Below are 25,502 nucleotides of genomic sequence, written 5' to 3' on the forward strand. Positions count from 1 at the left end.
GAAGACTTGCCTGAGGGCCCAGGAAGCCCACTCACCGGCCTTCACCCGGAGAAAGGAAGACATCCACGCCAGCACCTGCTTTCAACTGGCCCAGCAGCTTTCCCTGTAATAGCTAAAACGGGAAATAATCTGGATGTCCCCAGAGTGAATGGGTCCATGGACGGTGACATGGCAAGGCCACGTATGCACTCAGCAATAAAAGGAACTGCTGATGCACACGACCTGGATGGACATACGGGAACTATGCCAAGTGGAAGGACCTCGAAAGGTTGCAGACTATTGTTGGGGGGTGCACGTCTGTGATCCCAGCAACCTGGGAGGTGGAGGCAGGAAAATCATCAAGTTCAAGGCCAGCCTCAGCAACTTAGCAAGACTCTCAAAATAAAGAAAAAAGGGCTGGTGATGCAGCTCAGTGGTGCCCCTGGGTTCAATCCCCAATACCAGAAAGGAAAAAAAACCCCAAAAAACCAAACCCCAAATCAAGGAAAGCAAGAAGTCACGTACTGCAGGCTCCTATTTACAGAGACGCAGGGAGACGGTGTAGACAGAGCAGCTCTGGGTCTCCACTGGGGCTGCAGGGGTACAGCAGAGCTGAATGCACACCGTGCGTGTCAGAGTCCTGGTCTCCATGTGGCGCTATTGTTCTGAGATGTGAGTGCTGGGGACCTGGCCGGGGACACGGGTCTACGCTCAGGGCACAGGTTAAAAACATGCACACACTGCAGGAGCCCAATAGCAGCCTGAGAGCGCTCCTTTGTTTTATCCCTCTACCTCTTCCTAGAGAGGTGGCAACTGGAACTCGCAGTGGGAAGGGACAAGAACAGCCTCTGGGTGGGGGAGCCACCAGGCTCACACCTTCAGAACCGGGAGGAGGGAGGGAGCCGCCATCCATGAGGATGCCGAGTAAGTCCCACGGGCAAGGTCAAGATAATCTCCGCAAGTCTGAGTCAGGGGAGGCCCTGAGAGAAGCCCGAACGGCAAGACTCCCGTGAGCCGCTGTCAGGGCTCTTCTGATGGATGGGCTGCGCCCGAAAACCACGCAACATGACCGAAGCAACACTTGGCAAGCAAGGCGGAGGGAAGTGGGGTGTGGCCCCTGGTCCACTGGGCCCTGCCCTCCGCCTCTGCGGCCTGACACCTGTTGCTCTGGCTCCCCTGCGTGGGGAGGCTGGGGGCCAAGTGGGTGGCAAGGTGCAGGGCTCTCCTAGGGAGGGCGGAGATGACGGCACACGTGTGCCAGCAGCCAGCAGAGCCACGGCCTCCAGCAGAGGGGGCCACTGCCAAGCACAGGACAGGGTATAAGGAGGGGCCTCTGGGTCAATTCACAAACAGCCTGGAGGAATTCACGCTCACATCCCCAGGTCTTTCTCTACTGCGGGTGGGATGGGTATAGAATATGCAGAGGGAGGCCAGGCTGGTGGCGCACGCCTATAATTCACGCGGCTCAGGAGGCTGAGGCAGTAGGATCACGAGTTCAAAGCCAGCCTCAGCAACTTAGCAAGGCCCTGAGCAACTCAGTGAGACCCTGTCTCTAAATAAAATGCAAAATAGGGCTGGGGATGGCTGGTGGTTGAGTGCCCACAAGTTAAATCCCTGGTAACACCCATTACCACAAAAAAGAGAATGTGCACAGGGATACTAATCTCCAAGGCCCAGCCCACAGGCCTAGCAGAGCGTCACTCCTGCTCGGTCTGGGGAAGGTGCGCTGAAAAGGACCACCCTGCGGGCCACGCCCATGTCTCAGCTCCTGGCTACTCTCCTGATCTCGCATGCGGGACCCCAGCACAGTGCACAGGACAGACACGAGACTGCCCGGGCTCTGGCTCGCTTCTGCCTGCCTGCTGTGTGACTTCTCTGTGCCTCAGTGTCCTCACCGAGCGCCTGGCGCTGACGGGTCGACCACAGGCATCATGGTACCTACCTCAACCTTGTCTCCTGCCTCGTTCACCAGGCACAGAAAAACACCAAGTCAAATGAAAACAGGCCGGAGCAATCCACGGGTTGGTCTGGGGTTTTTAATTGTTTCTGCCAATGTAAGGACAGAACTGTCACAGTGCTCAGCTAAGTAACTCATCCAGCCCGAGGCTGCTCTAGCAGTGGGACCAAGGGTGGACGTGGGGTCTTTGCCCCTTAGTGACCCCTCCTCAAAGCCCAGGACATCTTCCACAGGACATCAACCACATCCATCATCCAAGAATTTAAAGGCTTCTTGATCCTTCAGCATTCCCCACCAAGAGTACTGCCCTCTGAGGGCGTGGCCCCCAGGTCTGCCACCAGAGAGGGAGTGCAAAACTTCCTTCCGTATTTCAAAAGGGGGTTGGAGATGGACCGGGGAGTGTGACTCCATGGACCTCAACCATGTCCCCTGCTGGCCAGTCCCTCCAGGGCGAGGATCAGTGGGTGTCCCCACAGCTCCACTTCTGCAGGGAAGACGTACAGCCCGAGCCTCAGAAGCCACTCACAGGACCTGCCATCAAGGCAGAACAACACCCGAGTCTGCCTTTGGTCCCAGCACCTTCAGAAGCGGCCTCTCCAGTGTCATCTAGGCTGCTCTCCGGTCACAAGGGCTGTCCATGGCCTCCTGCATGTCCTAAATGAGTCCCAAAGGCGTCCCGCAGGCTCATGGTGTTAGTGCTCTGCTCTTCTGGCGTGCTGCGATCCTCTACAAAGCCACCACGCCCCTGAGCCTTGGCTGTCTCAGGTTTCAGACCTTCCTCAAATTGACTAACATGCCTCCTGGACTCCAGAAAGCAGGTGCCTACCAGTTAATGCAAACATGCCAGCCTGCCCTGTGAACCCCAGCTGAGAGCAGCTCTGCAGACCAGGGAGGGGCCTGGGCTGTAGGGAGCGCCCCACTCCTGTCGCACTGGCCCCGCCTGCCTTCTCTGAGGCTCCCGACCGCTGCACACACCCTCGTGACGGCTGCTTGGCTGCTCTGAGGTCCTGGGATTGAACATGGGTGGTCCTGGCTGAACGGTCACACGGGGTTGGCCTCTTCATCAGCCAGCTGGAAACCCTGGAGTGTGGAAGGAAGGGGTGGGGTGGGGGTCGGGGTTCCGTCTTCAGCCACCAGGTCCCTGGGGACTGCGACCTGCAGGGCTCAGGCTGGCACTCAGAACCAGCCCAGTGGGGTCGCTGCCACTGAGAGGCAGGAAGACAGAACAACGTATGGAATGGAAACAGAGACCCTGGCGCATGGCCTTTGCCACCCTGCTGCCCACGCTTCCAGGGACAGCTCGGCACTACTGCAGCTGGGCCCCGACTTGGCAGTCCTGCTTCTTGATCCCAGCCAGTGCCCAGGCCCAAGTCGCCTGCACCGCAGGGCTCTCTGGCACATCCGCCAGCTGTCTTCGCTGCTCACTCCTCTGCAGCCCCTCTGGACCTGCAGGCTCTCCAGCTGTGGAATCGCCCCACGCACGACGAAAAGGACAAAGGGCCAGCTGTCACCTCCTGGCAGCCGCTGCTCCCACGGCCTACAGTGCAAAGGGGCTGGAAGACAGCACGGCCCAGTTCTCTGCCTTCACCAGGGAACTGCGGAGCCAGGAGCGCCAGCAGCTGCTCAGTACCTGAGGCAGCTTCTCATCCCACGGCTGCTCAGTGAAGCAAGCGACGTCCACCATGAGCCCCGCTGGTCCTGAACCCTGGCTGGCGGCTCCCACTCCTCACTCCCACAGCCAGACCAGGCTCGGGGCCCCTCCTGACATGCAGTAGGTGGCAAGCACCGACGCAGGTCCAGCTGTGCCGGGCGGGGAAGAGCCCTGATCCACGCACGACCACGTCTGCGGAGGCGGCGGGCATCGCAGGAAGCAGACTTGCAGATCCTGGACCGTGTGCTCCCCTGGCGGTGCCGTACCACCTGGCCTCACGACTTCTCGAGATTCAGAGGCCCAACCCTGGTGACAGTTGGCGGAGAGGCAGAAATGACCGTCTTAAAGAGGTCTTCAGACACGCAGCTCAGCAGGACCGCGCACCAGCCCAGCGCGAAGCGGCCGTCACCAACCTTGCAAGGAGGACGCATGCACGGCGTCTTCAGGGTGCTGGAGGCAGGCGCTGTGGCAGGAGAGCAGTAAACAGGGTCAGCACGTAGTGACCACCTGCGACCCTCTGCCCCCGCCCCACTCCTGATGTATCCCAAGAAGTAACCCTCAGCAGGGACGAGGTTGCCCGCACAGGACGTGAGCCTGGGCAGGTGGCTTGGGCCCCGCAGCCCTCTCCCTGGCCTGGAAGACATGGGTGATGGCGCCTGCGTGCCCGGGTGGCTTGAGGATCCAGCAAGAGAGCACAGAGCACCCAGAGTGCTGCGTGTGCTCTCCCCAGGGGCCGCTCTCGCGCCTGAGGACAGGAAGGAATGCAGAGTCCCACAGGGTGACAGGACCGAGGGAAGGTTTCCTTGGCTGTTCTGACAACTGCGCTTTTTAGGTCTGGACGCAAGGTGTGGAGGATGCTGCACACTGAGCCCTGGGTGGGGCGCAGGCCGTTTCACCCTCAGCACCCCAGAAACAAACATGGAACTCTGGGAGGGAGGAGGCGAGGCGAGGGCTGGCCTCTGCTGAGCAAGCCGCCACCAGCTTTGCAGACTCCACACTTGGGAAACCCTGGGGACCCAGTCAGGGGTCAGGGCACAGGGGAAGGAAGGAGAAGGCTGACCTCGGGACCTCCAGGGACCACCCCTTGCCTCTGCAGCCCCAGGGCAGGGCTGCTGCCTCCCGTGTGGCCCAGGGGACAGAGAAGGCCAGTTGTGACCACGAGCGAGCAGTCCACCCTCAGGACCCTGCCGAGCTCAACGGGGTCCGCCCTCTGCAGCTTCTCTGCTATAAGGGCACCGGCAGGACGTTCCCACGAAGGACACATGCAGGAGTACTCGTCAGCACCAGAAGTCTAACAGATAATTAAGAGCTTTCGCAGACCTTCCAGAAGTCTAGCTGGTGCCGACAACCCTTTCTAAACTCATTCCATCCGTAATATTACAGTAGGTAAGCCCAGAATACAAAAGGATTTTTTAAAAAACATTATCATACATAAAAAGGTTAAGAACTCCTTTGTATCAACAAACTACTGTGTTCAAATTTCCAACTGCCTCATAAACATAAAAAATAGGTGCTTTGTTTCTCAACATTTAAACATTTGTGTTCCCAACGCCTGAGACGAATCTGAGCCGCTACTAATCCCTCCACAAGGTTCCCTGATAAAAGACAAACTCCTCACTAAACTAGAGAAAAGCAAAGCCCGGAGAGATCAGGTAATTCGCTCAGGATCACACAGCTAGCTGAAGACAGAGGGCCTGTTCAGTGATCTTCCCTCAATACCATCCTGTCTGGCAGCGTGGAAACGCAGGTGACCATTGGAAGTGGCCAGTCAGCAAGCCCTGGCCTCACACCCACCCCCTGGTGGAAAAGGACCACCGCGGGCCACGCCCAGTGCCACACCCATTTTTCTCATGGGAAAGCTAATCTGACATCAGCACCTGTAGGTCTAAGACCAGAACTCTTAACTACTGGCCTTCAATTCAGCCGTGGAAAACGAGGCTCCCCAACGACCCGACTCTCTTCCCAACCCTAACCAGTCCCTAGGCCACGGCAGGCTGGGCCAAGGCACCTGGGGTATAGCTCTGCATCAGCGTGGCACTGGCAAAGGTACTTAGCCTGAAAACAGGGTCCAAGGGCTTTGTGGGTCACTTCCACGGAACCACCAAGGAACAGAGCCTTTTTCACTAGTTAATTGTTTTAGAGAATGAGGAAAAAAAAAAAAAAAAAAAACCACTGCCTGTTTCGAAACAATTCTACGAGGACTAGCTGGACAAGGACAGTGTGTGCACACACACACAAAAGTGGGGAGAAGAAAACTATCAGCCAATCTCACTGATAAGACAGGCTGAAATCCCAAGTAAAAGAAAAGCAAATCAAAAGAAGCAACAACATGCTTTTCCTCGGAAACACTGGTTTTTTTTCTCATTTTGTTCTCTTTTGATAGGGTCGTGTTTCCTTTGTATCCACTATAAGAATAATTCGGGTACTCGCAAAAACAGAAGAGTAGGAAGCCGGGTGTGGTGGTGCAGGCCTATAATCCCAGCAAAACGGGAGACCCAGGCAGGAAGATGGCGAGTCCAGGCTGCCTTGGTGAGGAAACCCATCTCGAAAAGAAAAGAACAGGGCGTAATGAATGAGCCACTCAATCTGGAATTCAGACAGTTCAATATTCGGAAATCTGTTAAAATAACTCATATGTTTAACCAATTAAAAGAAAAAAAGGAAATGTTCATGCTCATTCCTCTTCGATTAGAAAAGAGCAAAAGATAAAATCAAAAACCCATTATTTAACAAAAGAAAGGAAAAGAATAAAGATCTTAGCAAACTTGAGGATCTGCATTTTCATTTTTTTTTTTATTTTTGTGGCGCTGGGGACTGAACCCAGGGCCTTGTGCATGCCAATGACCTCTACGCCCAGCACCCCCAGGAGCTGCGCTTCCAAACCACTGGAAGAGACAGATCCAGGCTAAGAACAGATGCAACGTGAGAGCAGCTGAGTTCAATCGAGTGCAGAAGGACGGACTCCTCCTCGCCTCTGAGCAAGGGGACCACCAACAAAGCGACCCAGAAAGCACTGGGAGAAGACACACACAAGCTTCAGGAAGCGAGGGCGAGGCCCCGGAGGTGGCGGTGAGTGACGGCTGCACGGCAGTGTGGGCATGCAAGGCCCCTGTGGTGAGCCTGGCGCTGTGCACATTTTACCAAACTAGAAAATTAGAAAACAAACAGAAGACGATGTGCATAGTCTTATGATAGGACGAGCTTTCTTAAGACACAAAACTCTGGATGCACATAGAGAAATATTTAAGGATTTTACTACATAAAATCTTAAATGTCTATATGACAAATGATCTTGAAATCAAAGTTAAGCACTCAATGCTTCAGTAAAAAGAAAACAAAGACAAGCCACTAGCTAGAATAAAGTATATGCAATTACATAACAGATAAAGGATCAGCATCTTAAAATATAAAGCTGCTTTAAATCAAAGAATATGACAATTCATAAAAGACGAGCATCAGAAATAATTAGGAGAATGTACATTATAACAATTTCATTTTTAACCATCATTAATAAAATTAAAAAGACTGATCTCCATAATGGACAAAAATACAGAAAACTAGGTATTTTTACCACTGTGGCTGGAAATGGAGATTGGCTAAATGTGTTTAAGGTAATTAGCCAGCAGCTGGCCAGATGTTAGATGCACACACCCTCCACTTACTGGTCTCAAGCTCAGAGAGACGCTCTCAGAGGGACACAAGCATCAGGAGCAAAGGTGTTCACCCCGTGACAAAAGGAAACCCAGCCCCTCAGAGGTGCCGAGATGTGCTGGCAACATGCCCACAGTAAACATGAGTCGAGCTCTGAAAAGACAGTCTCTCAGCTGACAGGGAAACACGTCACAACACGATCATAGACAAAGGCTCCTTACTCTTCATTCCCTTAAATAAATAATGTACTTTACATTGGAAAAAAATCTGGGAGACTCCATATCATGCTATTAGAGTCAGTAACACCTCTGGGAGGAGCAATATGGGAACTTTTCACCTTCTAAATTTCTATAATATTTGAATCAAAATTCAAAAGAAACACAACTGCTCTTATAACAGAAAAAACAAGGAGTCAAATAAAAACACTTCTACCCTCTGCAAAAAGAGGCAGCTAGCACCCCAATGAATGAATGTCAGTCACTGATGTCTGCAGTTTTCCCCAAAGAGGAAGAGGTGGAAGCCCTGTGGGTGGCCCAGGCACTGTCACCTGCAGTAGCGTCCGTACGCAGGAAGGCTGTGGCTGAACAGGGCACGCTGGGGAGAAGCACGCACAACCCTGCACTGTACTATTTTGGGGTTTAACCTCTAATTTTCAGGTGGCACTTGAAAATATCACAGTGGAAATCAGATTGGCCAAGAGCAACTAATGAGCAAGAGCTACAAACCCAGCTGCACCCTACCTGAAAAGACAGCAAGGAGTGCCCAGACCTGGAAAGGCAGAGCACTGAGAGGTCATGGGAGGATGTGGTCGCTGCCCCTCCTGCTGCCCCCACACGAGGAGGCCAAGAACAGGAGGAAGGGAGGAGAGAAACCAAGAACACTGCACACCAGGCTCTGCGTGTATGCAAGGAGTGTGGCGGAGGAGAGGCTAGACGTGACGAAGCTGAGCCCAGTGTCCAGAGTCAGACCTGGTCTGGCTACAAGCGCAGCACAGGGGCAACTCCTCCGGCCGGCCAGCTGACCAGCCCCAGGCCACCCAGAACTACAGCCCCTGTCCTGGTCCTTCGGGGCAGACTCACCTGGGAGCTGGAGGGCAGCACCTGGGAGGTGGACTCCTCGGACGGGGCTGCTCCTGAGCCCATGGGACTGAGCGTGGTGATTCTGCTCGGCTGGCCACGGAGAGTGAGAGTGATAGTGGTGGGGACCTTCAGGCCTGCCAGAGACAGCGTGCAGGGTCTTGGCCGCAGCGTCCACTTTCTGCTGAGGCTTCCCATCCCCCCAGCCTCCTCCCCAGCTGGGCATCTAAGCCCTATCAGTGAATCAGAAACAGCAGGGAACCTCTGGTGTCCTCTCGCCCTCTGGAGGACGGGTCCACACAGCTGAGACCAGCGGGAATGCCTGGACACCTGGCGTGGGGTTCAGACCTGGCCCACACGAGATGCAAAGGTCACCACAGTTTGACGAGACTCACCTGACGCTTGGTTAGAGATCTGAGCCAGGCCAGGGAGGCTGCTTGCCAACTTAGCGAGGCCCCCATTCGTCAGTAGCTGGTGGATGGCTGTGGGCTTCCCACCAGGAGTGGCGCCCAAGGAGGAGAGAGTGGTGGCCACAGGGATGGTACGCACAATGGTGCTGGTGCCCGTGGTGATGGCACCCAGACTCTGCATGGGGGTGGACAACTTCACACTGGTGGCCTGTGGGACACACAAGCCAGGTGATCAGAAGCTGCTGCCCAGCAACAACACTGGAGCCTGAAGGGCCCCCAGCACTACGACTGCAGACGAACGCGCCGAGCGTGCGCCAGGGGCAAGGTCCTCTTCCAGGCATCCAGCACTTACCATCTTGAGCCTCACAACTCTAAGGGGGCTATGATCACGATCTCACTTTACAGAAAGGTAAAGAATCTCACCCGAGGCCACATGGTAAATGATGGACCTTAACCTCTGGCAGCTCCCTGGCTGTGGCAAGAAGGCTATCTATCCTTGGCCCACTGACTCCAGACCCAGTCACCTTGCCCAAACCAACCAAGGTGGGGGAAGCCTCCTCCCACAGCTGCCCAGCCCAGGGAAGGCAGAGGCACCTGTGCGGCTGGCCCAGGGCCAGGGAGGCCAGGGTTTGTGGGGGGCCCGGAGCTCTTGCTGCTGATGTCCTGCAAGCTGAAGCTGAGGCCTTGCAGGAGGCTGCTGGCTGATGGGGCACCTAGGAGAGAACGGGACAGCACCAGCACAGGTCAGTCACCCAGGTCCACGAGCAGCCGTGCTGTTTTCTATGGTCACCTTCCAGCAACAGACCAAAAAGGCAGCTGAGAGTGGGGAAGATGGGCAACCAGATACCTGGGAGGGAGCTGCCAGGAGAGGTGGCCACCAAGCGGCTCTGGAGCGTGTGCAGGGTGCTGGGCGTGGTGCTGCTGGAGACCGAGGGGGCTGGGCTGGCTGCGATGCCTTCAGAAGCACTGGACCTGGAAACAGAGTTGCTTCATTCAAAGGTCAGAAGGCAACTGACCTCAAGCCACACAAGGGGCGAGTGGGCCCACAAAGCCTCAACTGGACACCTTCTGACCCCACCCAGGCTCTGGCCCTGGTAAGTCAGGCCTAAAGTCAAGAACTCAGGCCTCAGAGCAAGACCCAGGGAATGCTCTACAGGTAAAAATAAACTGAGCCGACCCAAATCGAAGAGAAAAATACCAGCCAGAAAGAAGCCACACCCCCATAACCGACAGAATAAAGGAGCCACCATCTTCCCAAAATACAAATGGGCCAGAGAAGCGGTGAAGGGAGGACGGGACCAGGACCAAACACACCTGGCTGTTGGGAGAAGTCCCCCTGCTGACGCCTGCCCCAGCGTCACAGCGATGGCCTTCCCGCCGGCAGCTGTAAGATGGGAACCACCAAAGTCGCCATCAGTCCTACTTGGCCCTAGGTTCCCAAGACCCACAACCAGGATAACAACAAGATGCTAAGGCAAAGACTGAGGGTGAAGGCAGGACAGCTGTTGGGGCAGGAGAGGTGTGGGGTCCCTCCCCTCTATTGTCTGAACTTCTGGAGTCTCTCACCACCTTTCACCGAAACCAAAGGAACAAAACACACGGAGCTCTCAGTGGCCCGTGGTGCCTTCCGCTTCCCCTCTGGGGCCACCCACCCAAGGAGTCACCCACCCGAGGAGTTGCCCACCCCTGGAGCAGCCTCCCGAGGGCCAGGCTGCGAGCCTAGACGGCCGGTCGGTCCTTACTAACAGGCTGGCAGACTCACCATCCGGAGCGCCTCCTTGGGAAGCAACACAAGGTCCTCCAGTTGTGTCCCCCTGAGAAATGAGGGACACTTTGATCTTGGGTCGCTTGGAGGCCTTGCTGCCAGGAAGAGGGCTGGAGGGATGGTGCCGCTTCAGCTGGACCCGGAGTTCCTCCTTCTCTGCCTCTTCTGCTGGTTCTGAGGAAATGGGAACTGAGAGACGGAGCTGGGTGAGATCCCCCAGGAGCTGAGACAGCACAGGCCACCTCAGGCCCTGCCCGCCCTTCTCGGGGGCCACCCCTCCCTCGGCCTGCCCTCAGTGGGAAGGAGGGCGCTGGGCTGGCGGGAGCTGACGGACAGAAGACACGCTGCCCAGCAAAGGCCGGCACCACAGACAGACTCACTGCAGTGCGGCGAGCAGGCCTCCCCAGATGGAAGCTGCTGCGAGCCCCCCTACCGTCCCCCAGCGGGGCACAGTAGGCACTATGAAGAGCCCATGAGGAGCAGGCCGCCAGCCCTCTGAGAAAGGAGGCTCTCGCGGTGCTCTCGGGAGCCTACCCTGCCCTCAGAGCCCAAGGCTGAGGGCTCGCCTGCCAGGAGGCCCTGAGCAGGGCTGTCCCCAGGACTTGAGGCTGGCTCTGAGCGGAGGCAAGGTGAGGAAGCTCCTCAGCCAGGCAGCCTCACGGCTCCTGCCCGAAGGCAACAGGGCAGCAGTGGCCGATGCCACAACCCAGCCCCCAGGACATCTGCTAACACACAGGCTTTCCCTCCCCTGACTCCGACAGATTCGTGGGTACAGCCACACCTCTGAACCTAACTTTTCCTTTGCCTTCCTCACAGGCCCCTTCCTCCTGAAGCCCTGAACTCTCCTGAGCCCCTCAGCACAGGTGAGCAGGGCTGGAGGTGGGAAGGAAGGCAGCAGTCACCGAGCACGGGGCCCCTGGCAATGGGGCCACCAGTCAGGGCTCACCAGCCAGGAGGGGTGCTTAGGGACAAATGCACGGCTGAACTCAGAGGTGGTGGGGGGCAGGAGCTGGTGTGCCTGTAGCTGCCAGGAGGGACACAGGGAGAAAGGATGGGAGGACACAGACGAGGAAAGAGGCCACAAGCGATGGCCACAGGCACACAAAGGAGCAGCAGAGCAGGAATCCCAGTGAAAGAACCACAGTCAGAGAGAAAGAAGCAAACAAGAACAGAGCACCAAGACCACAGTGTGAAGAAGGGAGGCGGCCACAGAGAACAGGAGCCAGGAGGAGGCCACAGATATGAGGGAGATGGAGGACGGCAGAGAAGAGCCATACTCACCAAAGAGACAGGAGGAGGCGCCAGGAGGAAGAGCTTTCCTCACCAGCATGTTTTGTTTCAGAAAAGCAGCAAACTGTGCTAGAATGAATCAGAAAGAATTACAGAATCACAGGCAGCCAGAGGAAGGAGAAGAAGAGGGAACGAGGAGGAGATGAGAACGGTCTGGGGGCTCTCTGAGGTCACTGCAAGGGTTTCCTGATCCTGTCCCTGAAGACGGGACACAGCCGCCTCACAGGGCCACTGCGAGACTCAACGAGCTGGGCTCGGCCAGAGTGAGAGGAAGGGTCTCAGCGAGGGCTCCTTTGTGCTGGCCTTCATTCCCTGCTTAGCCAGGCTTCTACGGCTGCTCCCGTCTCCCACGACACTCTGGGTCTTGTTCCAACCCAGCCCACCAGAACTCCTTAGATTCTCAACCAAGCATGCTGCCCAGAGGCACGGCAGACTGCAGCTCATCTTCATCACCCATCTAAAGGGACACTGTCCACCCAGGACAGCTCTGCTCACCACTCAGGAAAAGACAGGCCACAGGGCATCCAGGCTGACCCTAGGGCCCAGCCTCCCTTTTGCCTTTGCCCACCCAGTCACCCTCTCTGCTCCTGGTTAGTGATACTCTTATGAGCAATCTCACATGAGGCCTGGGGTCAAGTCCTGACTTTTGGCTCCACCAAAAGCAACACCTCTCGCCTGAGTTCTCTGCCTGAGAGCCAACTCAAGCCACCACCTCCTCCCACACACTCCCACTCCCATCTGAGAACCTCGATGACACATGCACTTAGGCAAATGACCAAACGTCTTGGCTCAGGGTGGCCCACCTGGATGACCACGGTTGGGGGTGGGGGTTGCTGCTGCTGCGTCCTTGACCCACCACCTTCTCCCGCTTCTACAGCTCCTCACATGGCCTTATTGGCGCCCACACTGATTTCAATCACACAAGTGTTTCCCAGACTCATCTTAAACTTATCTGCAGAGGTCTGATAAACTTTGTGGGAGGCCCCAGAGTGGGAACCTTAACTCTTGAAGGACAAAGCAAAGGAAGGGCCAATACCAGGTGATATGCCCTAGAATCGGATGACTCAGTCCACACACACCCCCGCAGGAGTGCCAGGCAGGGCCTGGAGCAAAAGAAAGTGCAGCTTCCCAGTGAGAGGTCAGAAAAGGTCACGCCAACATACAGGCAGCTGGCTCACAAACCCGACGTCTCCAGGGCACCGAGACAAAGCTGTAACTAGTGACCACAAAGTCCACTAACACACGGACCCTGGGATTCGCTGCAGCCCAACTCTGCCTGGACAGGCCTGTGGGAAAGGAGCCACGCACATCCTCCTGGACAAAGCTGCAGACCCAGTGCTTTCCAAATGCCACGTGAAACCACCTGCGGATGACAGAACCCATGAGAGGCTACTGGGCCGGGAGCCTATACCCTGGGCTTGTTTGTGGGTCAGCATAGCTTCTGTCCGCTGCACGTGTCTCTTCAGCAGCTGGGAACTCCCGATCTGACTGGACTTCTGAGCAGAGGTCACTGTGGTCACTTTGGTCTTGGGGCTGGAGGTGGGGCTGCTGGACACACTGGAGAGATCCTGAACAGTGAGAAGGTCAAGAGACAAGCCAACATTGCTTGGATTCATGGCAGCTGGCAGGTCACCTGGAGCCTCCTCAGAGAACTCACAGGTGCCCCAGGAAGCTGGAGAGCCGAACCGAGGTCCTCACCCAGCTGGAGCGCTCCCCCTTCCTGCTCTACCTCTGAGCCTGATGGTGAGGCGGGCAGCTTGGCAGCGGGGGAAGCAGGTCGACTGCCCCGCTCAGGGACTTCAAAGGCCAGGTCTCTGCGGACCACGTCACGGGGCTTCTTCTTCTTCTCAGCATCCTGATCCCGAGGCTCAGAGCCCACGTGACCCTCAGCGCGAGTGAGCACTCCCGTCAGGAAGTCCACGATCTCATCCTGGTACAGAAAGGAGCCGGGCTGGTGAGTCCTCCGCCAGAGGACAGGAACCCCAGAGGGTATCAGACTCTGTGACTGCACCGAGGTTTGGCCTCAGGTGTGCTGACGCTCCCCACTCACAGAGCCTGCAGAAGCCCAGGCTTCTAAACAGCCCTGGCAGAGGAGGCCAGCAGATGGCTCTGAGCAGGGCCCCCAGCCCACTTCAGCAGACCCCCTCCCTGTCCCCACTCTCCCCTGCTCATGATTCAAGCCTAGCAGAGGCCCCAGCGGACACCCCTACACCTTCAGTGAGCTGCTGCTCACAAGACCAAACCTAAAAGGCAAGAGAAGAGGCATTGCTGAGAAAAATAGGAGACAACTGTTCACCTGAATACACCTGTCCACCATGCTTTGAGTCAACCCTTCTGATTTCTTCTTTGCTTTGCTTATCCTAAGAGACAAAAAGAAGAAAATGCTTACTTTTAAAATATTCTATAGCATCCTATGGAAGTAAGAAATGGATGTCTCTTCTGTCATTTTCTGGACCCAGGAAGCAGCACTATATAAGCCCTCTGGCAGGTGATGCACCCTCTCTGAGCCTGTTTTCTCATGGCAAAATGGGGAATCATAATACCTCATTCAAGGAGTTGTGGGACTGAACTCAGTTACCCATGTGAAAAAGCAAGCGTGGTGCCTGGGACTGTCCCCTCCACAGGTACCACGCCTGTCTCAACAGGTAAAGTCCATCTGGATTGCTGGGGCCTCACTGAGAGGTCCCCCAACCAAGCCTCCAACCCTGAGGTTACTGGACTAGCAGAAGAAACGGGGTCCCAGGTTAGGTCTAAAGGGATAAGAGAAAATGACCATAGTTGGCTAGATCCCCCACTTTGAAAGCTAGTCTTAAAACCCCCTGGCTTCTCATAAAGAAGAATAAAATTCTGGCATTTGCTGGTACATGGATGAACTTGGAAAATATCATGCTAAGTGAAATAGGCCAAGCCCAAAAAACCAAAGGCCAAATGTTTTCTCTGATAAGTGGATGACAATATATAACGAGGGGGGTTGGTATTGGGGGGAAGAGAAGAATGAAGGAACTTTGGATGGTGTAGAGGAAAACGGGGTGCGAGGGAGTGGGGGACAGAAAGATGGTAGAATGAAACACAGTATTACCCTATGTACATGTATGATTACATGAATGGTGTGAATCTACATCGTGCACAACCATAGAAATGAAGTTGTGCCCCATTTGTGTACAATGAATCAAAATGCAGTCTGTAAAAATAATAAAAAATTTAATTAAAAACAAAAAAAAACCAAAAAACAAACAAACAAACAAAAAAACCCTGGCTTCTGGGCTGGGGTTGTGGCTTATGGTAATACACCTGCCTAGCACGTGTGAGGCACTGGGTTTGATCCTCAGCACCACATATACATAAATGAATAAAAAACAAACAAAAAAACCTGGCTTCTGACTGGAGATCCTGACAAAGAGACAACCAGGCCCCCACGTTCCAGGGTAGAGAACAATATCATTGAAACTCTGAATCCTGATATCCCATCAGCCTGACTGCTGATGGCCTCTGCACAACACGTGCAACACCCTCGCTTCTCAAACGAGGACAGCGAGTGCCCAAATTTCTAAGCAAGGGCTCAGTACTGATGGAGGGCTCAATACTCTTGGCACCATGCAGCCAGACAGGCAGTAACTCTTGTAATCCCAACTACTGAGGAGGCAGAGTAGGAGGATCCAAGTCTGTGGCCGGCCTCAGCAACTTAGAGAGACCGTCTCAAGATTAAAAATAGAAAGGAATGGAGATGCAGCTCGGTGGCAGAACACCCCTGGATTCAATCCCCACTACTGCAAAACAAAAACAAAAATTAAAAAACAAAAAACACCAAGTGTCGTCAGCAGCTCACAGGGTAACTGGGGAAGTCCCACCTCTGCTCACTCCCTACACCAGTTCAGCACACACACCTTTCCTCCTGTAGATGAGAACCTCTGAATTACTAGGAAAAACGATGTAAATAAAGACACGCCCTCTTTTTCAGTACATTTCATGACAACAAAACTAAAGCTCTCCGCCCCACCATGTTAAGGCAAGAGTGGCCATCTCATTTCAAACTTTGGCTGTATTTACACTCCAAAATATATCAAGCGAAGGCTTCATACAAATAACATCTACATTCGTTCCTCCTCAACAGGGAGTACAATTTTTAAAAATGCCTAACTCCAGTGAAAGTACAATGACAAAAGAATACTTTTACAGTCTCAAGAAACCTTCTCCCTACCAGGTAACTACTAATCACAAAGGGAAAAACAGTAATTTCATGAGGCGACCCTAGAAGAAGCTACCTTAACCACACAAGCAAGGGGATCATCAGTGGTGATAAGACAAACCAACAGGAATTCCATGATGGGACTCAACAGGACAGGCAAGAACACTTCCCACTGAAGCTTTCCTGCCAAAATGCGTGTCTTCAATGTAACAAGAAGAAAATGTCAAAATCCTAAAGTGACAGTCTACAAAATAACTGGCCAATAATTTTCAAAAGTGTCAAGGCCATGAAAGACAAAGGAGGCCTAGTATTGTGGCGCACACCTGTAGACCCAGCAACTCAGGAGGCTGAGGCAGGCACTGAAAGTTTGAGGCCAGTCTGGGCAACAAAGCAAGAACCTGTCTCAAAGTTAAAAACAAAGCCAGGGTGGTGGCGCATGCCTGTGATCCCAGTGGTTCTGGAGGCTGAGGCAGGAGGATCACAAGTTCACAGCCAGCCTCAGCAACTTAGCAAAGTTCTAAGCAACTCGTGAGACCCTGCCTCAAAAAATAAAAAGGGCTGGGGATGTGGCTCCACAATAAAGCGTCCCTGGGCACTGGGGTTGTGGCTCAGTGGTACAGTGCTCATCTCGCATGTGTGAGGCTCTGGGCTCCATTCCTCAGCACCATATAAAAATAAATAAAATAAAGGTGTTGTATCCATCTACAACTAAAGAAAACAAACAAATAAATAAATAAATAAAAAAAATAAAGTGTCCCTGGGTTAGACCCCCAGTGCCAAAAATTAAACTAACTAAAATAAATAAAAACCAAAAAGGGCAGGGTGTAGCTCAGTGGTAGAGCATCCCTGGCTCAGACCCCAGTACCATGGATACAGGTGGGGAGTCAAAGAAAGGAGCCTGAGGAGGCATGGCAACCACAGGGGACGTGTGGCCCTGGACTAGCTCCTGGGTCAGGAACAGGGCATTAGGAGCCAACTGATGAAATTCGAGTCTACAGATTAAATAATGCCATCACATCGATGTCCACTTCCTGACTGAGAATCATACTTCGGTTGTATACACAACATGCCGACATCTGGAGAATCCAGGGAGGGTATATGGATTTTTTTGTACCAGTTTTGCGACTTTTCTACAGATGTGAGATTAACTAAAATGCCTCGCTGCCTACTGTCCACTGATTAGCAGAGCAGCCTCAGTCCCAGCGCCACCTTCCAGCCCACCTGAGATTATCATCAGCTCCCCCGACCACCACCAAGCTATTCTCGGCACGGATCTTCTCCCGGAAGTCCTCCATGGCTTCAGGGTGACACTGCAGGGAATTCTGACCAATGACAAAGAGGACTGGAGTCTTCATGTCCAAGAGGGGGTCATCCACATCCTAAAGGAGGTACAGGGTTAGAGCTGGCCAGTTCACACTCACACAGCACGGACCCCAGCATGGATAAGGATGCACTCCTGCTGTCCCCTGCCCATCATCAGCCCCGCCTAGTTTCACCTGCTGTCCCCTCACTGTCAGCAGCCCCACCTAGCTTCACCTCGCTCTTACCCCTCGGGGGCCGTCCACAGTGAGCAGAGGAAACCCAAGGCAGACAACGGCAGTGACGTACTCCATGACTGACACCTGTGGATAATGGCACAGTCTGTTAAGGGGAAAGTGACTCACTGTCCCTCAGCATGCCTAGTGTGCAGGAGATGCCCAGACCCACCTCCTCTTCCCCATCCTAACACAAGGTGTGCTGTCCCACGGCAGCTACCATGAAGGGAAGTGGGGTCCTCTCAGAGGGCGGAACCTTGGGACAGGAGGTTTCACATGTCAACCTTGTCACCCTGCTAGGGCGAGACTGCTCCTCACTTTTCTCCACCAAGGGTAAATACAACAGCAATAAGCGGTGCCTTTCTCCCTTAAGTAGAGCAAACTCTCTCTTTTGGGCTTAACACCTGCTCCAGACATCCAGGTTTCACGGGACAGTCGCTGACCCCACATCTCTGGGAGCAGGGCGCAGGGGTGGATGTCTTCTTCCTCTCTGGGCTCTAGGTATTGGACTCGAGTATGAGCCTGGGCAGTTCAGGGGCTCTGGACACGTCAGGGACACTTAAACAAACTGGTGGACACACAATTTAAGACAAAGGAAAGGCTCCTTGATGTCTTATAAAGGGATAGGATGTGAGCAGCACATCAAATTCCAGAGCTATTAATTTGTGCCTATGAGATTAATTTTTTTAAATGGAGAATTGGATGGAACTTATATGTGGGAAAAAAAAGAAATCTGGGAATTCTTTTTTTTTTTTTTTTTTTAAGAATGCTGACATATATGTGAATGAAAGATATGATATCTGAGATTTTCCCCGAAACAACCTGGGGGAGAGAAAGCAGGCAGGGGAGGCAGAGCCTGCCACAGCTGCCCTCTGGTAGAGCAGGGCAAGCCCTGCATCTACTGACTGGCTCTCTCCACCTCTGGTCCCGCTTAAAAACGTCCACAATAAAGTCAAAAGACCAACGTTTGCCTCCGACAGTTTAAAATGCGACCATGTAGGTAAGGCCCAGCACTGGGACCCAAGCGCCCCAAGGCCTCCACGGGCGTCAGAAGCGAGCTGCGCACCCAAGACAATCTCCTCGCGAGCCGGAAGCCACTTACCTGACAGGCCACCAGAGCTCCCGTGTTCCAGCCAATCAGGATAATGGGCTTGTGCGGGAAGTGGCCGTGAATCTTTGTGGGAAGAGAGAAGAGGGTGAGGACGCAGCCACAGGCGGGTGCAGGGCAGCATGCGCCTAAGCAGTGGTGGAGGGTACTCACCTCCAGCACCTTGCTTCTCACGGCCCCGATCATGTGCTCCAGACACTGCAGAACGCCCACCCCGCTGCCACTGTTCAGGAGATGGGTGGCCACAGGGATGACCTGAGGAAGGAGGGGCGTCAAGCCACAGCGGCGGACACTCCTGCTGGACTCCTCCTCTTCCAGCCATGGCCCCCACATACCTTGCCCAAGCAGGACAGCTGAGACTGCCAGAAGCGGTGGCGGCGGGAGGTGGGGAAGGCAGAGCTGGAGGGGCCCGAGGAGGCGATGAGAATCAGAGGGGAGCCGGGGAGCTTGCTCTGCAGAGAGAACCCGCCCGTGAGCCTGCTCACCGCGACCTCCAGGACCGCCGCTGGCACGCTCCTCACCCAGCCCAGGACCCTGTGCTTACGGAGGGACATCGGGCACTAAACCACCAACTGATAAAGAAAAACGCTACGTCTGCCTCTGGTCAGGGTTCCAGGGCTTGAGTCACCTCACTGCCGCGCTGCAGCCTGAGCCGCCCAACTCACTGGCTTGTTATGAGAAAGCACCCCCACGGCAGGATCCCAGGGCCTCTTCAGCAGCAGCGACAAGGCCTCAGCTCCGGCAGCCCCCGTCTTCGTGTTGGAGGACACGAGCATGCGGTCAATCAAGGTTGGGATCTAGACAGAAGAAGCGTGAAGACACTTCAGTGTGAGCAAAGGTGCAAATAAGTGGCTGCATGAAAAGCCTGCCCCACGGTGGGAGGACAGGGGCGCCGCTCCTTCTGAAAGCAATCTGGTGAAGTGTGTCTGGGACCTAAGTTTATTCCCATCCCTGTTCCCGACAATTTCACTTCTGAGAACCTTCCTTAAGGACTTATGTCCGAGCCGGGCACAGTGGCGCATGCCTGTAATCCCAGCAACTTGAGAGGCTGAGATAGGAGGATCACAAGTTCGAGGCCGGCCTCAGCAACTTAGCAAGGCCCTAACAACTTAGTGAGATCCTGTCTCAAAATAAAATATTTAAAAAGGGCTGGGGATGTAGCTCAGTGGTTAAGTGCCCCTGGTTTCAATCCCTAGTACTAAAAAAAGAAATTATATCAAAAACACTCTCACAATCACAAGGAGAGTTTTGCACAGAGACGAATTCTTTCTCTATAACAATCAAAACACAAAAACAACCTAAATGTATATGTTAGGGAGTAGTTAAGTAAACTATCCACCTAACTGGATATTAAGGATTATTTTCTTTTTTGGTTTGAGGACAGCCTGAGCTGTGAGACTGTTTCAAAATTTAAATAAATGAAGGGCTTGGAGCTACAGGTCAGTGGTACAGCACCCCGTGTTCAATCCCTAGTACTGGGAGACAGACAGAAAGAGATAGATAGGAAGAGACAGAAAAAGCAAGGGAAAGAATTTTGCTAAAATGCTATAGGTAAAACAGAAATATAAACATTATCTCTACTCAGAAAAAGGCTGTAAAATATGCCACATGTCAATATAATGATCTCTGTGGAATTATGGTGACATTTTTCTTTATATATCTTTGTATTTTCTAAATTTTCTCAGTGAACATTTGCTGATTTTATATATTTTTCTTAAATTACACTTTCTTCTAGAGTACAACTTTCAAGTTGTGGCTTGTTAATGAAACCTATTATTGTGTTCAAAAAACACATCCAACTCTATTGTGTACATCATGATTTATACCATATCCTGTTTTTCACTAGCCACCAAAGATGTGACCTCGCAGATTTATAAATATGGGTTTCAAACATGCTGATGCTTACAGTGTGAAGAACTATCTGAATTTCATGCTGCCCACAAGAGGCCAAAGTGATCTCAGGGAAAGGAAAAGGTTTTTACATATTAGAGATCCTTTTCAGAAAGAAGGGAAAAGAAAAGGTCTTGAGAGATTGGAAAATGAAAAGTATCATGGTTTGATGCAGGCTGTTAGACTTCAGAGGCAGCAGGAAAAAATAAGCCGCTTATAATTTGAAAACAGAGAAACCAGGGGCTCAGCGATAGCGTACCTGCCTACCATTCATAAAGCCCTAGGGTTCAATTCCCATCCAGCACTGCCAACAACAAAAAAGAGACTAAGAAGATTTTTGCAAGAGAAATTAGGGGATTATAATCATGAGACTGTTTTAGTTAATTCAGAAAATAAATATGCAGTTGGGCATGGTGGTGCATGCCTGTAATCCCAACAGCTAAGGAGGCTGAGGCAAGAGGATCGAAAGTTCAAAGCCAGCCTCAGCAACTTAGCAAGGCCCTGGGCAACTTAGTGAGATCCTGTCTCAAAATAAAAGTTTTTTTGAGAATGAGCTGGGGATGTGGGTCAGTGGTTAAGCACCCCTGGGTTCTATCCCCTGTACCAAGATAAATAATATTCAACAGCTGCCGTTACAAAGCACCGGGCCAGGCCCGCAGAGTAATTAAACCTGCAAGGGTGAGGAAGACTGACATGACTAAACATAGTCATGGGAAAGCAAGAGTCCAGTGGTAGAGGGAGCACCCTGGAGAGCACACCCCAGGGGACCGTGCAGGTCTGGGGACCTTGCTGACTAGTACACCAAGGGGACTTGTGCCATTCCAGCAACACACACGGCCAGCCAGCAGCTGACCCGCAGCCCCTGTGCACACCTGGGGAGCCCCTCAGAGGCCTGTCATGCTCGAATATGTGAATGCACCTCATTTACACAGGCCACACCCAGCAGGTCACTTAAATGGGAAAGAAACACAAACTTGTTTCTAAACCAAGGAGAATCAGCAGGGCATGGTGTCCCACACCTGTAATCCCAGTAACTTGGGAAGCTAAGGCAGAAGCATCACAAGTTCAAAGCCAATCTCAGCAACTTAGTGAGACCCTCTCTCAAAATAGAAAAATAAAAATAAAAGGGCTCAGTGGTTAAGCCAGCACCAAAAAATAAATTAAAAAAACAAGGGTAATCAGACTGCCATCATGCTGGCTAGTGAGTCACAGCCACCCAAGAACTGGTGCCACCAATGCCCTGCCCTGGGCATTACCAGCCCTCATCCCCTGGAGCACACGCACCATGGCTGTGCCTTTACCACAGGTAGAATGTATTTATGAACAGGCCACCACTCTGCCACTCTGCCAAGGGCTATCTTGGTCCCACCCCACTTGTCCCCAAGCCCAGGCCCACTCACCCCCAGGCCCAGGGTCCCCACTGTGGAGGAGCAGTACATGGCGAAATCTGGGGTCTGTTTCACTCATCTCATTCTCCACTAGAAAATAAGGTCCACCAGAACAGGGAGCGTTTCTGCTTTATGCACCCCAGTGAGTGAAAAAATTAGGGTCAAACTTCCTACCATAAAAACATGAATATCTCTAATCCTGAGTTTTACACAAAGCCTGTCTTCTGTAGCTTTCTAACAAACTCAGCATCCTGCAAAGTGAAACCAGGTCAAGAAACAGTCTGAAAGTTTCTGGGATGTGGCTGGAGGAAGCTGGTGGCCAGGCAACTTACAGCAGCAAGAGGGGCCAGCTGCCTGCAAAGGAGAAAGAAAATCTACTTAAAAAAAAAAAGAGAGAGAGAGAGAGAGAGAGAGAGCAAGAGCGAGCGAAGCAAGCTGGTATAGCTGAGGAAGTCAAGAACTGAACTGAGGGCTGGGGAGATAGCTCATTCAGTAGAGTGCTTGCCTTGCAAGCACAAGGCCCTGGGTTTGATCCCCAGCACCACCAAACACAAAACAAAACTGAACCAACACAGGTTGTCTGGACAAAGTACATCACATATTTCCAGAACCTATAAGAGTATTGTTCCTGTGAGCTTAACTATGTGCTAAAATTTTGTGCCACTCTTTCTTGAAGAATTAACTTGATTCTCACAGAAATTCCACACAGATATTGTTACCAGGAACTTTCTGGAGATGAGGACACAGACCCGGGTCTGAGCATCCCCCGTAGGTCAGTGGCAGGGCCGAGACAGCCAGGTGACTGGCCTCTAGAGCCTGTTGTCCACCAGACTGAGGCCCAGTGCAGCCACTAGCACAACATGCTGATCTGCAGGGGAGATACCGTACCCTGCAGGAGACAGCAGGGGCGGGTAACGCTTGCGCGGCGCCACCGAAGGCTCTTCCCCTGATGAGGAGAGACCAGGGCCAGGGCGCCCCTTGCCCTGTAACCCCCTGGCCCCCAGCCCCCAGCAACACAGGTCTGCCTCTCACACCCTCCAGCACCGCCCCTGCATCTCTTCCGCCACATTCAGTTGGGGGGGGTGCGATGACGCAAGCCACGACTGCAAGGCTATGAGTACCCTGGTTTTCAGTCCCATGCCTCACCCTGGAGATGGCATGGAGACGTTCACACCAGACAAAATGCAAAATGATACCCTACCTCCTATTTTTAATAGCATACCTGCCTAGCCCTGCCCTCCAAACCAACCAGGTAATGACCTTGCCCAACCCCACATCTGAACCCACATCAGGGGCTGGCAACCCCTAGCACAGGGCAGACGCCAACCACAGCCTTACCTTTCCTTTCAGGGTCTGCAAAGCGTCCAGGTAGGCAGCCAGCATGGGCAGACTCAAGGTCTCCACCAGGGTCGTGTGCAGCCACTGGATCAGCTTGGTGTCCCAGCTCACGCTGGCCAGGGCCTGCCGCACCCGCCTTGCACACTTGTCCACGGCTACACGGCGCAGCACTGGCTCGTTACAAGCCTGAAAGATGCAAGAAGAGGAACAAGAGTTCCACCTGGTTAGCAAGTGGGGGTGGGTACAGATCAGTCAGGCCTGAACTCGGAAGGCCCGCATGGGGCAGGTGTCTGAGCTCTTACCCCTTCACTGGCCAAGCGGGCGAGGCGGTCGGACTGCAGGGCTTTGAGGATCTTGTTGAAGAGCTTGTTCTGGGCCATTGTCCAGCCAGTCCTATAATGGAAACTCTGAGGAATTAAGTCAAACCCTAGGGACACACCCCATGTATATACACATGTAAAGAAGACTGTCATCTTTTTTGATGCCATTATGAAAGCATATAACCTAAGGTAACTTAGTCAAAGGCTACTGATGGAAAACACGAGATTCTGGTCCCATCCTGCCGATGAATCACCTCAGCACACATCTGTATCAATCACACCTTCGACAAGTCAAGACCAGTCACAATGAAGTCTTTTAGTGCCAGCAAAGCTAATTATTTACCTAATGGCTAAAATACTCACATAAGCAAAAGAAGACAGGGACCACTGTGAAGGTATATTTGAATTTCAAAGACTGCACGTTTCACACAAAGACAGATCAGCAAGCATTTCACTGTACCAAAACCTTGACTAAGGTAAGAAGTCCACTTACACTAGCTTTAAAAACAAAAATACAGAAATGTGACCAATGACGTGCCTATTCCCCCAGTCCCAGTTCCACCCTGCACTAATCTTGCCCCTTTTCCACATTTTTAAAAATTTTCCTCTATGCCACAAAATTAGTAAATCTGTGTTCCACGTAAGTTAACATTTTATTATCCCAGTACAGGACACCAGCAAACACATGGCCACCTGCAGTAAATTCTGAAGCCAGGAATCTATCTGCTGTTCTTATCCCACATCACTGTACCCAGACACAAGTGTGGATCCTGGTAACCTTCCCCTTCACCCACCTCCTGGTAATCTTAGTAGATACCGTAATTCAGACTAGCAAGCCTCCTAAAGATACGAACAGAAAGGCAACTAAAGATACCCAATCAGTAATATTTGCTTACTGACTCTCCCTGCCATTAGAAAAAACTGCTCAATAAATTATTTTTATAAATATAAGTGGTTGCTAGGCCCAACCAAGATAAATCAAAGTAGTATTTCCTATCAGTAGGGATAAAGTCACAAAGTAGAGCTGTGATAACCACTAGCTACGTAGAAAACAGTCATCAATCTACCTACCATATACTACCTATCTATCTTAGAATCAGGCCTTTCTAAGAATGAAAGAAGATAAAACCTAAGAAATAACTGCCATTGCACTAAAATAAGAAAGATGCTCTGGAGCCTGGTATGGGGGCACACACCTGTAATCTCAGCCGTTGGGAAGCTGAGCGGGGCAGGAGAATCGCAAGGGCAAGGTCAAGCAGGTTCAATCCCCAGAACAAAAACGAGGCTCCAGAAAATTAATATGATAAAGAGTAAAGTATTTCACAGGCAAAGAACATGAAAAGGCAAAGGCAGGTCACAAAAAAGTACGGCTGACTTTGCCTCAAAGATAAACAAATGCAGATTAAAATAAGAAAATATTATTTTTTTAAACTATTAAGTAGGCAAAAAATTTTAGTTTAATAATACTGGGTTACAAGGTATAAACTGGTTATGGTATTCCCTCCATATTCTGTTGTTGGAAATAAAAAGCAGTACCCCTGGAATGTCAGTTGGGAAAATGAATTTGGAAGGTCAATCAAAATCCCGAGTCAGGGCTGGGGATGGCACTCAGTGTAGAGCACTTGCCTGGCGAGCCTGAGGCCTGGGTTCGATGCCCAGCACCACACAAGAAAACCCAAGTCGGATCATATCCTTCCTCTGCCAAGCCCTTCAGGGCTTCACTTCGATCAGCTAAAATCAAAATGCTTGCAATGGCTGTGCGGCCCCCACTGCCTCTGTCTCAGATCATGACTGCCCTTGCTCACGCGGCTTGACTCGGAGGGTTCCCCATTCCCCGCTCAGGACCCCGCTTCCCTGGCTTCCATGCACATCAGGCATGGTCCTCAGTCAGGCTGGCCTTCCCGTTCGTTCCCTGAACTGAAACAATGGGTCCATTTCTCATTTCCTTCAGGTCACAT

General features: G+C 52.5%; 1 protein-coding gene across 9 annotated transcripts in view; it reads right to left on the reverse strand.

Annotated features, from left to right (window-relative positions):
* Positions 1 to 25,502, reverse strand: part of KANSL3 (KAT8 regulatory NSL complex subunit 3) — a 49,890-nt gene that overhangs the window by 10,277 nt on the left and 14,111 nt on the right. For 3 of the 9 annotated variants that reach the window (XM_079110599.1, XM_079110594.1, XM_079110600.1), the window contains 19 exons: positions 23,527 to 23,617; positions 23,225 to 23,410; positions 19,274 to 19,405; positions 18,944 to 19,060; positions 18,762 to 18,863; positions 18,603 to 18,674; positions 17,513 to 17,587; positions 17,187 to 17,344; positions 14,076 to 14,139; positions 13,509 to 13,709; positions 13,191 to 13,347; positions 11,771 to 11,848; positions 10,487 to 10,678; positions 10,039 to 10,108; positions 9,572 to 9,696; positions 9,319 to 9,437; positions 8,710 to 8,932; positions 8,318 to 8,451; positions 2,000 to 4,050 (listed from right to left, as the gene is read on the reverse strand). In XM_079110599.1, the coding sequence (XP_078966725.1) occupies positions 4,030 to 4,050; positions 8,318 to 8,451; positions 8,710 to 8,932; positions 9,319 to 9,437; positions 9,572 to 9,696; positions 10,039 to 10,108; positions 10,487 to 10,678; positions 11,771 to 11,848; positions 13,191 to 13,347; positions 13,509 to 13,709; positions 14,076 to 14,139; positions 17,187 to 17,344; positions 17,513 to 17,587; positions 18,603 to 18,674; positions 18,762 to 18,863; positions 18,944 to 19,060; positions 19,274 to 19,405; positions 23,225 to 23,410; positions 23,527 to 23,617 (2,317 nt within the window). In that variant the 3' untranslated portion in view covers positions 2,000 to 4,029. Of the gene's footprint in view, positions 1 to 1,921; positions 4,051 to 8,317; positions 8,452 to 8,709; positions 8,933 to 9,318; positions 9,438 to 9,571; positions 9,697 to 10,038; positions 10,109 to 10,486; positions 10,679 to 11,770; positions 11,849 to 13,190; positions 13,348 to 13,508; positions 13,710 to 14,075; positions 14,140 to 17,186; positions 17,345 to 17,512; positions 17,588 to 18,602; positions 18,675 to 18,761; positions 18,864 to 18,943; positions 19,061 to 19,273; positions 19,406 to 23,224; positions 23,411 to 23,526; positions 23,618 to 25,502 lie in introns of those variants that run through there. The other 6 variants (XR_013759159.1, XR_013759160.1, XM_079110595.1 and 3 more) reach the window with 5 other exon arrangements.

The sequence above is a fragment of the Sciurus vulgaris genome, assembly GCF_902686455.1.
Source record: "Sciurus vulgaris genome assembly, chromosome: 14".
In the NCBI taxonomy this organism is placed as follows: Eukaryota; Metazoa; Chordata; class Mammalia; order Rodentia; family Sciuridae; genus Sciurus; species Sciurus vulgaris.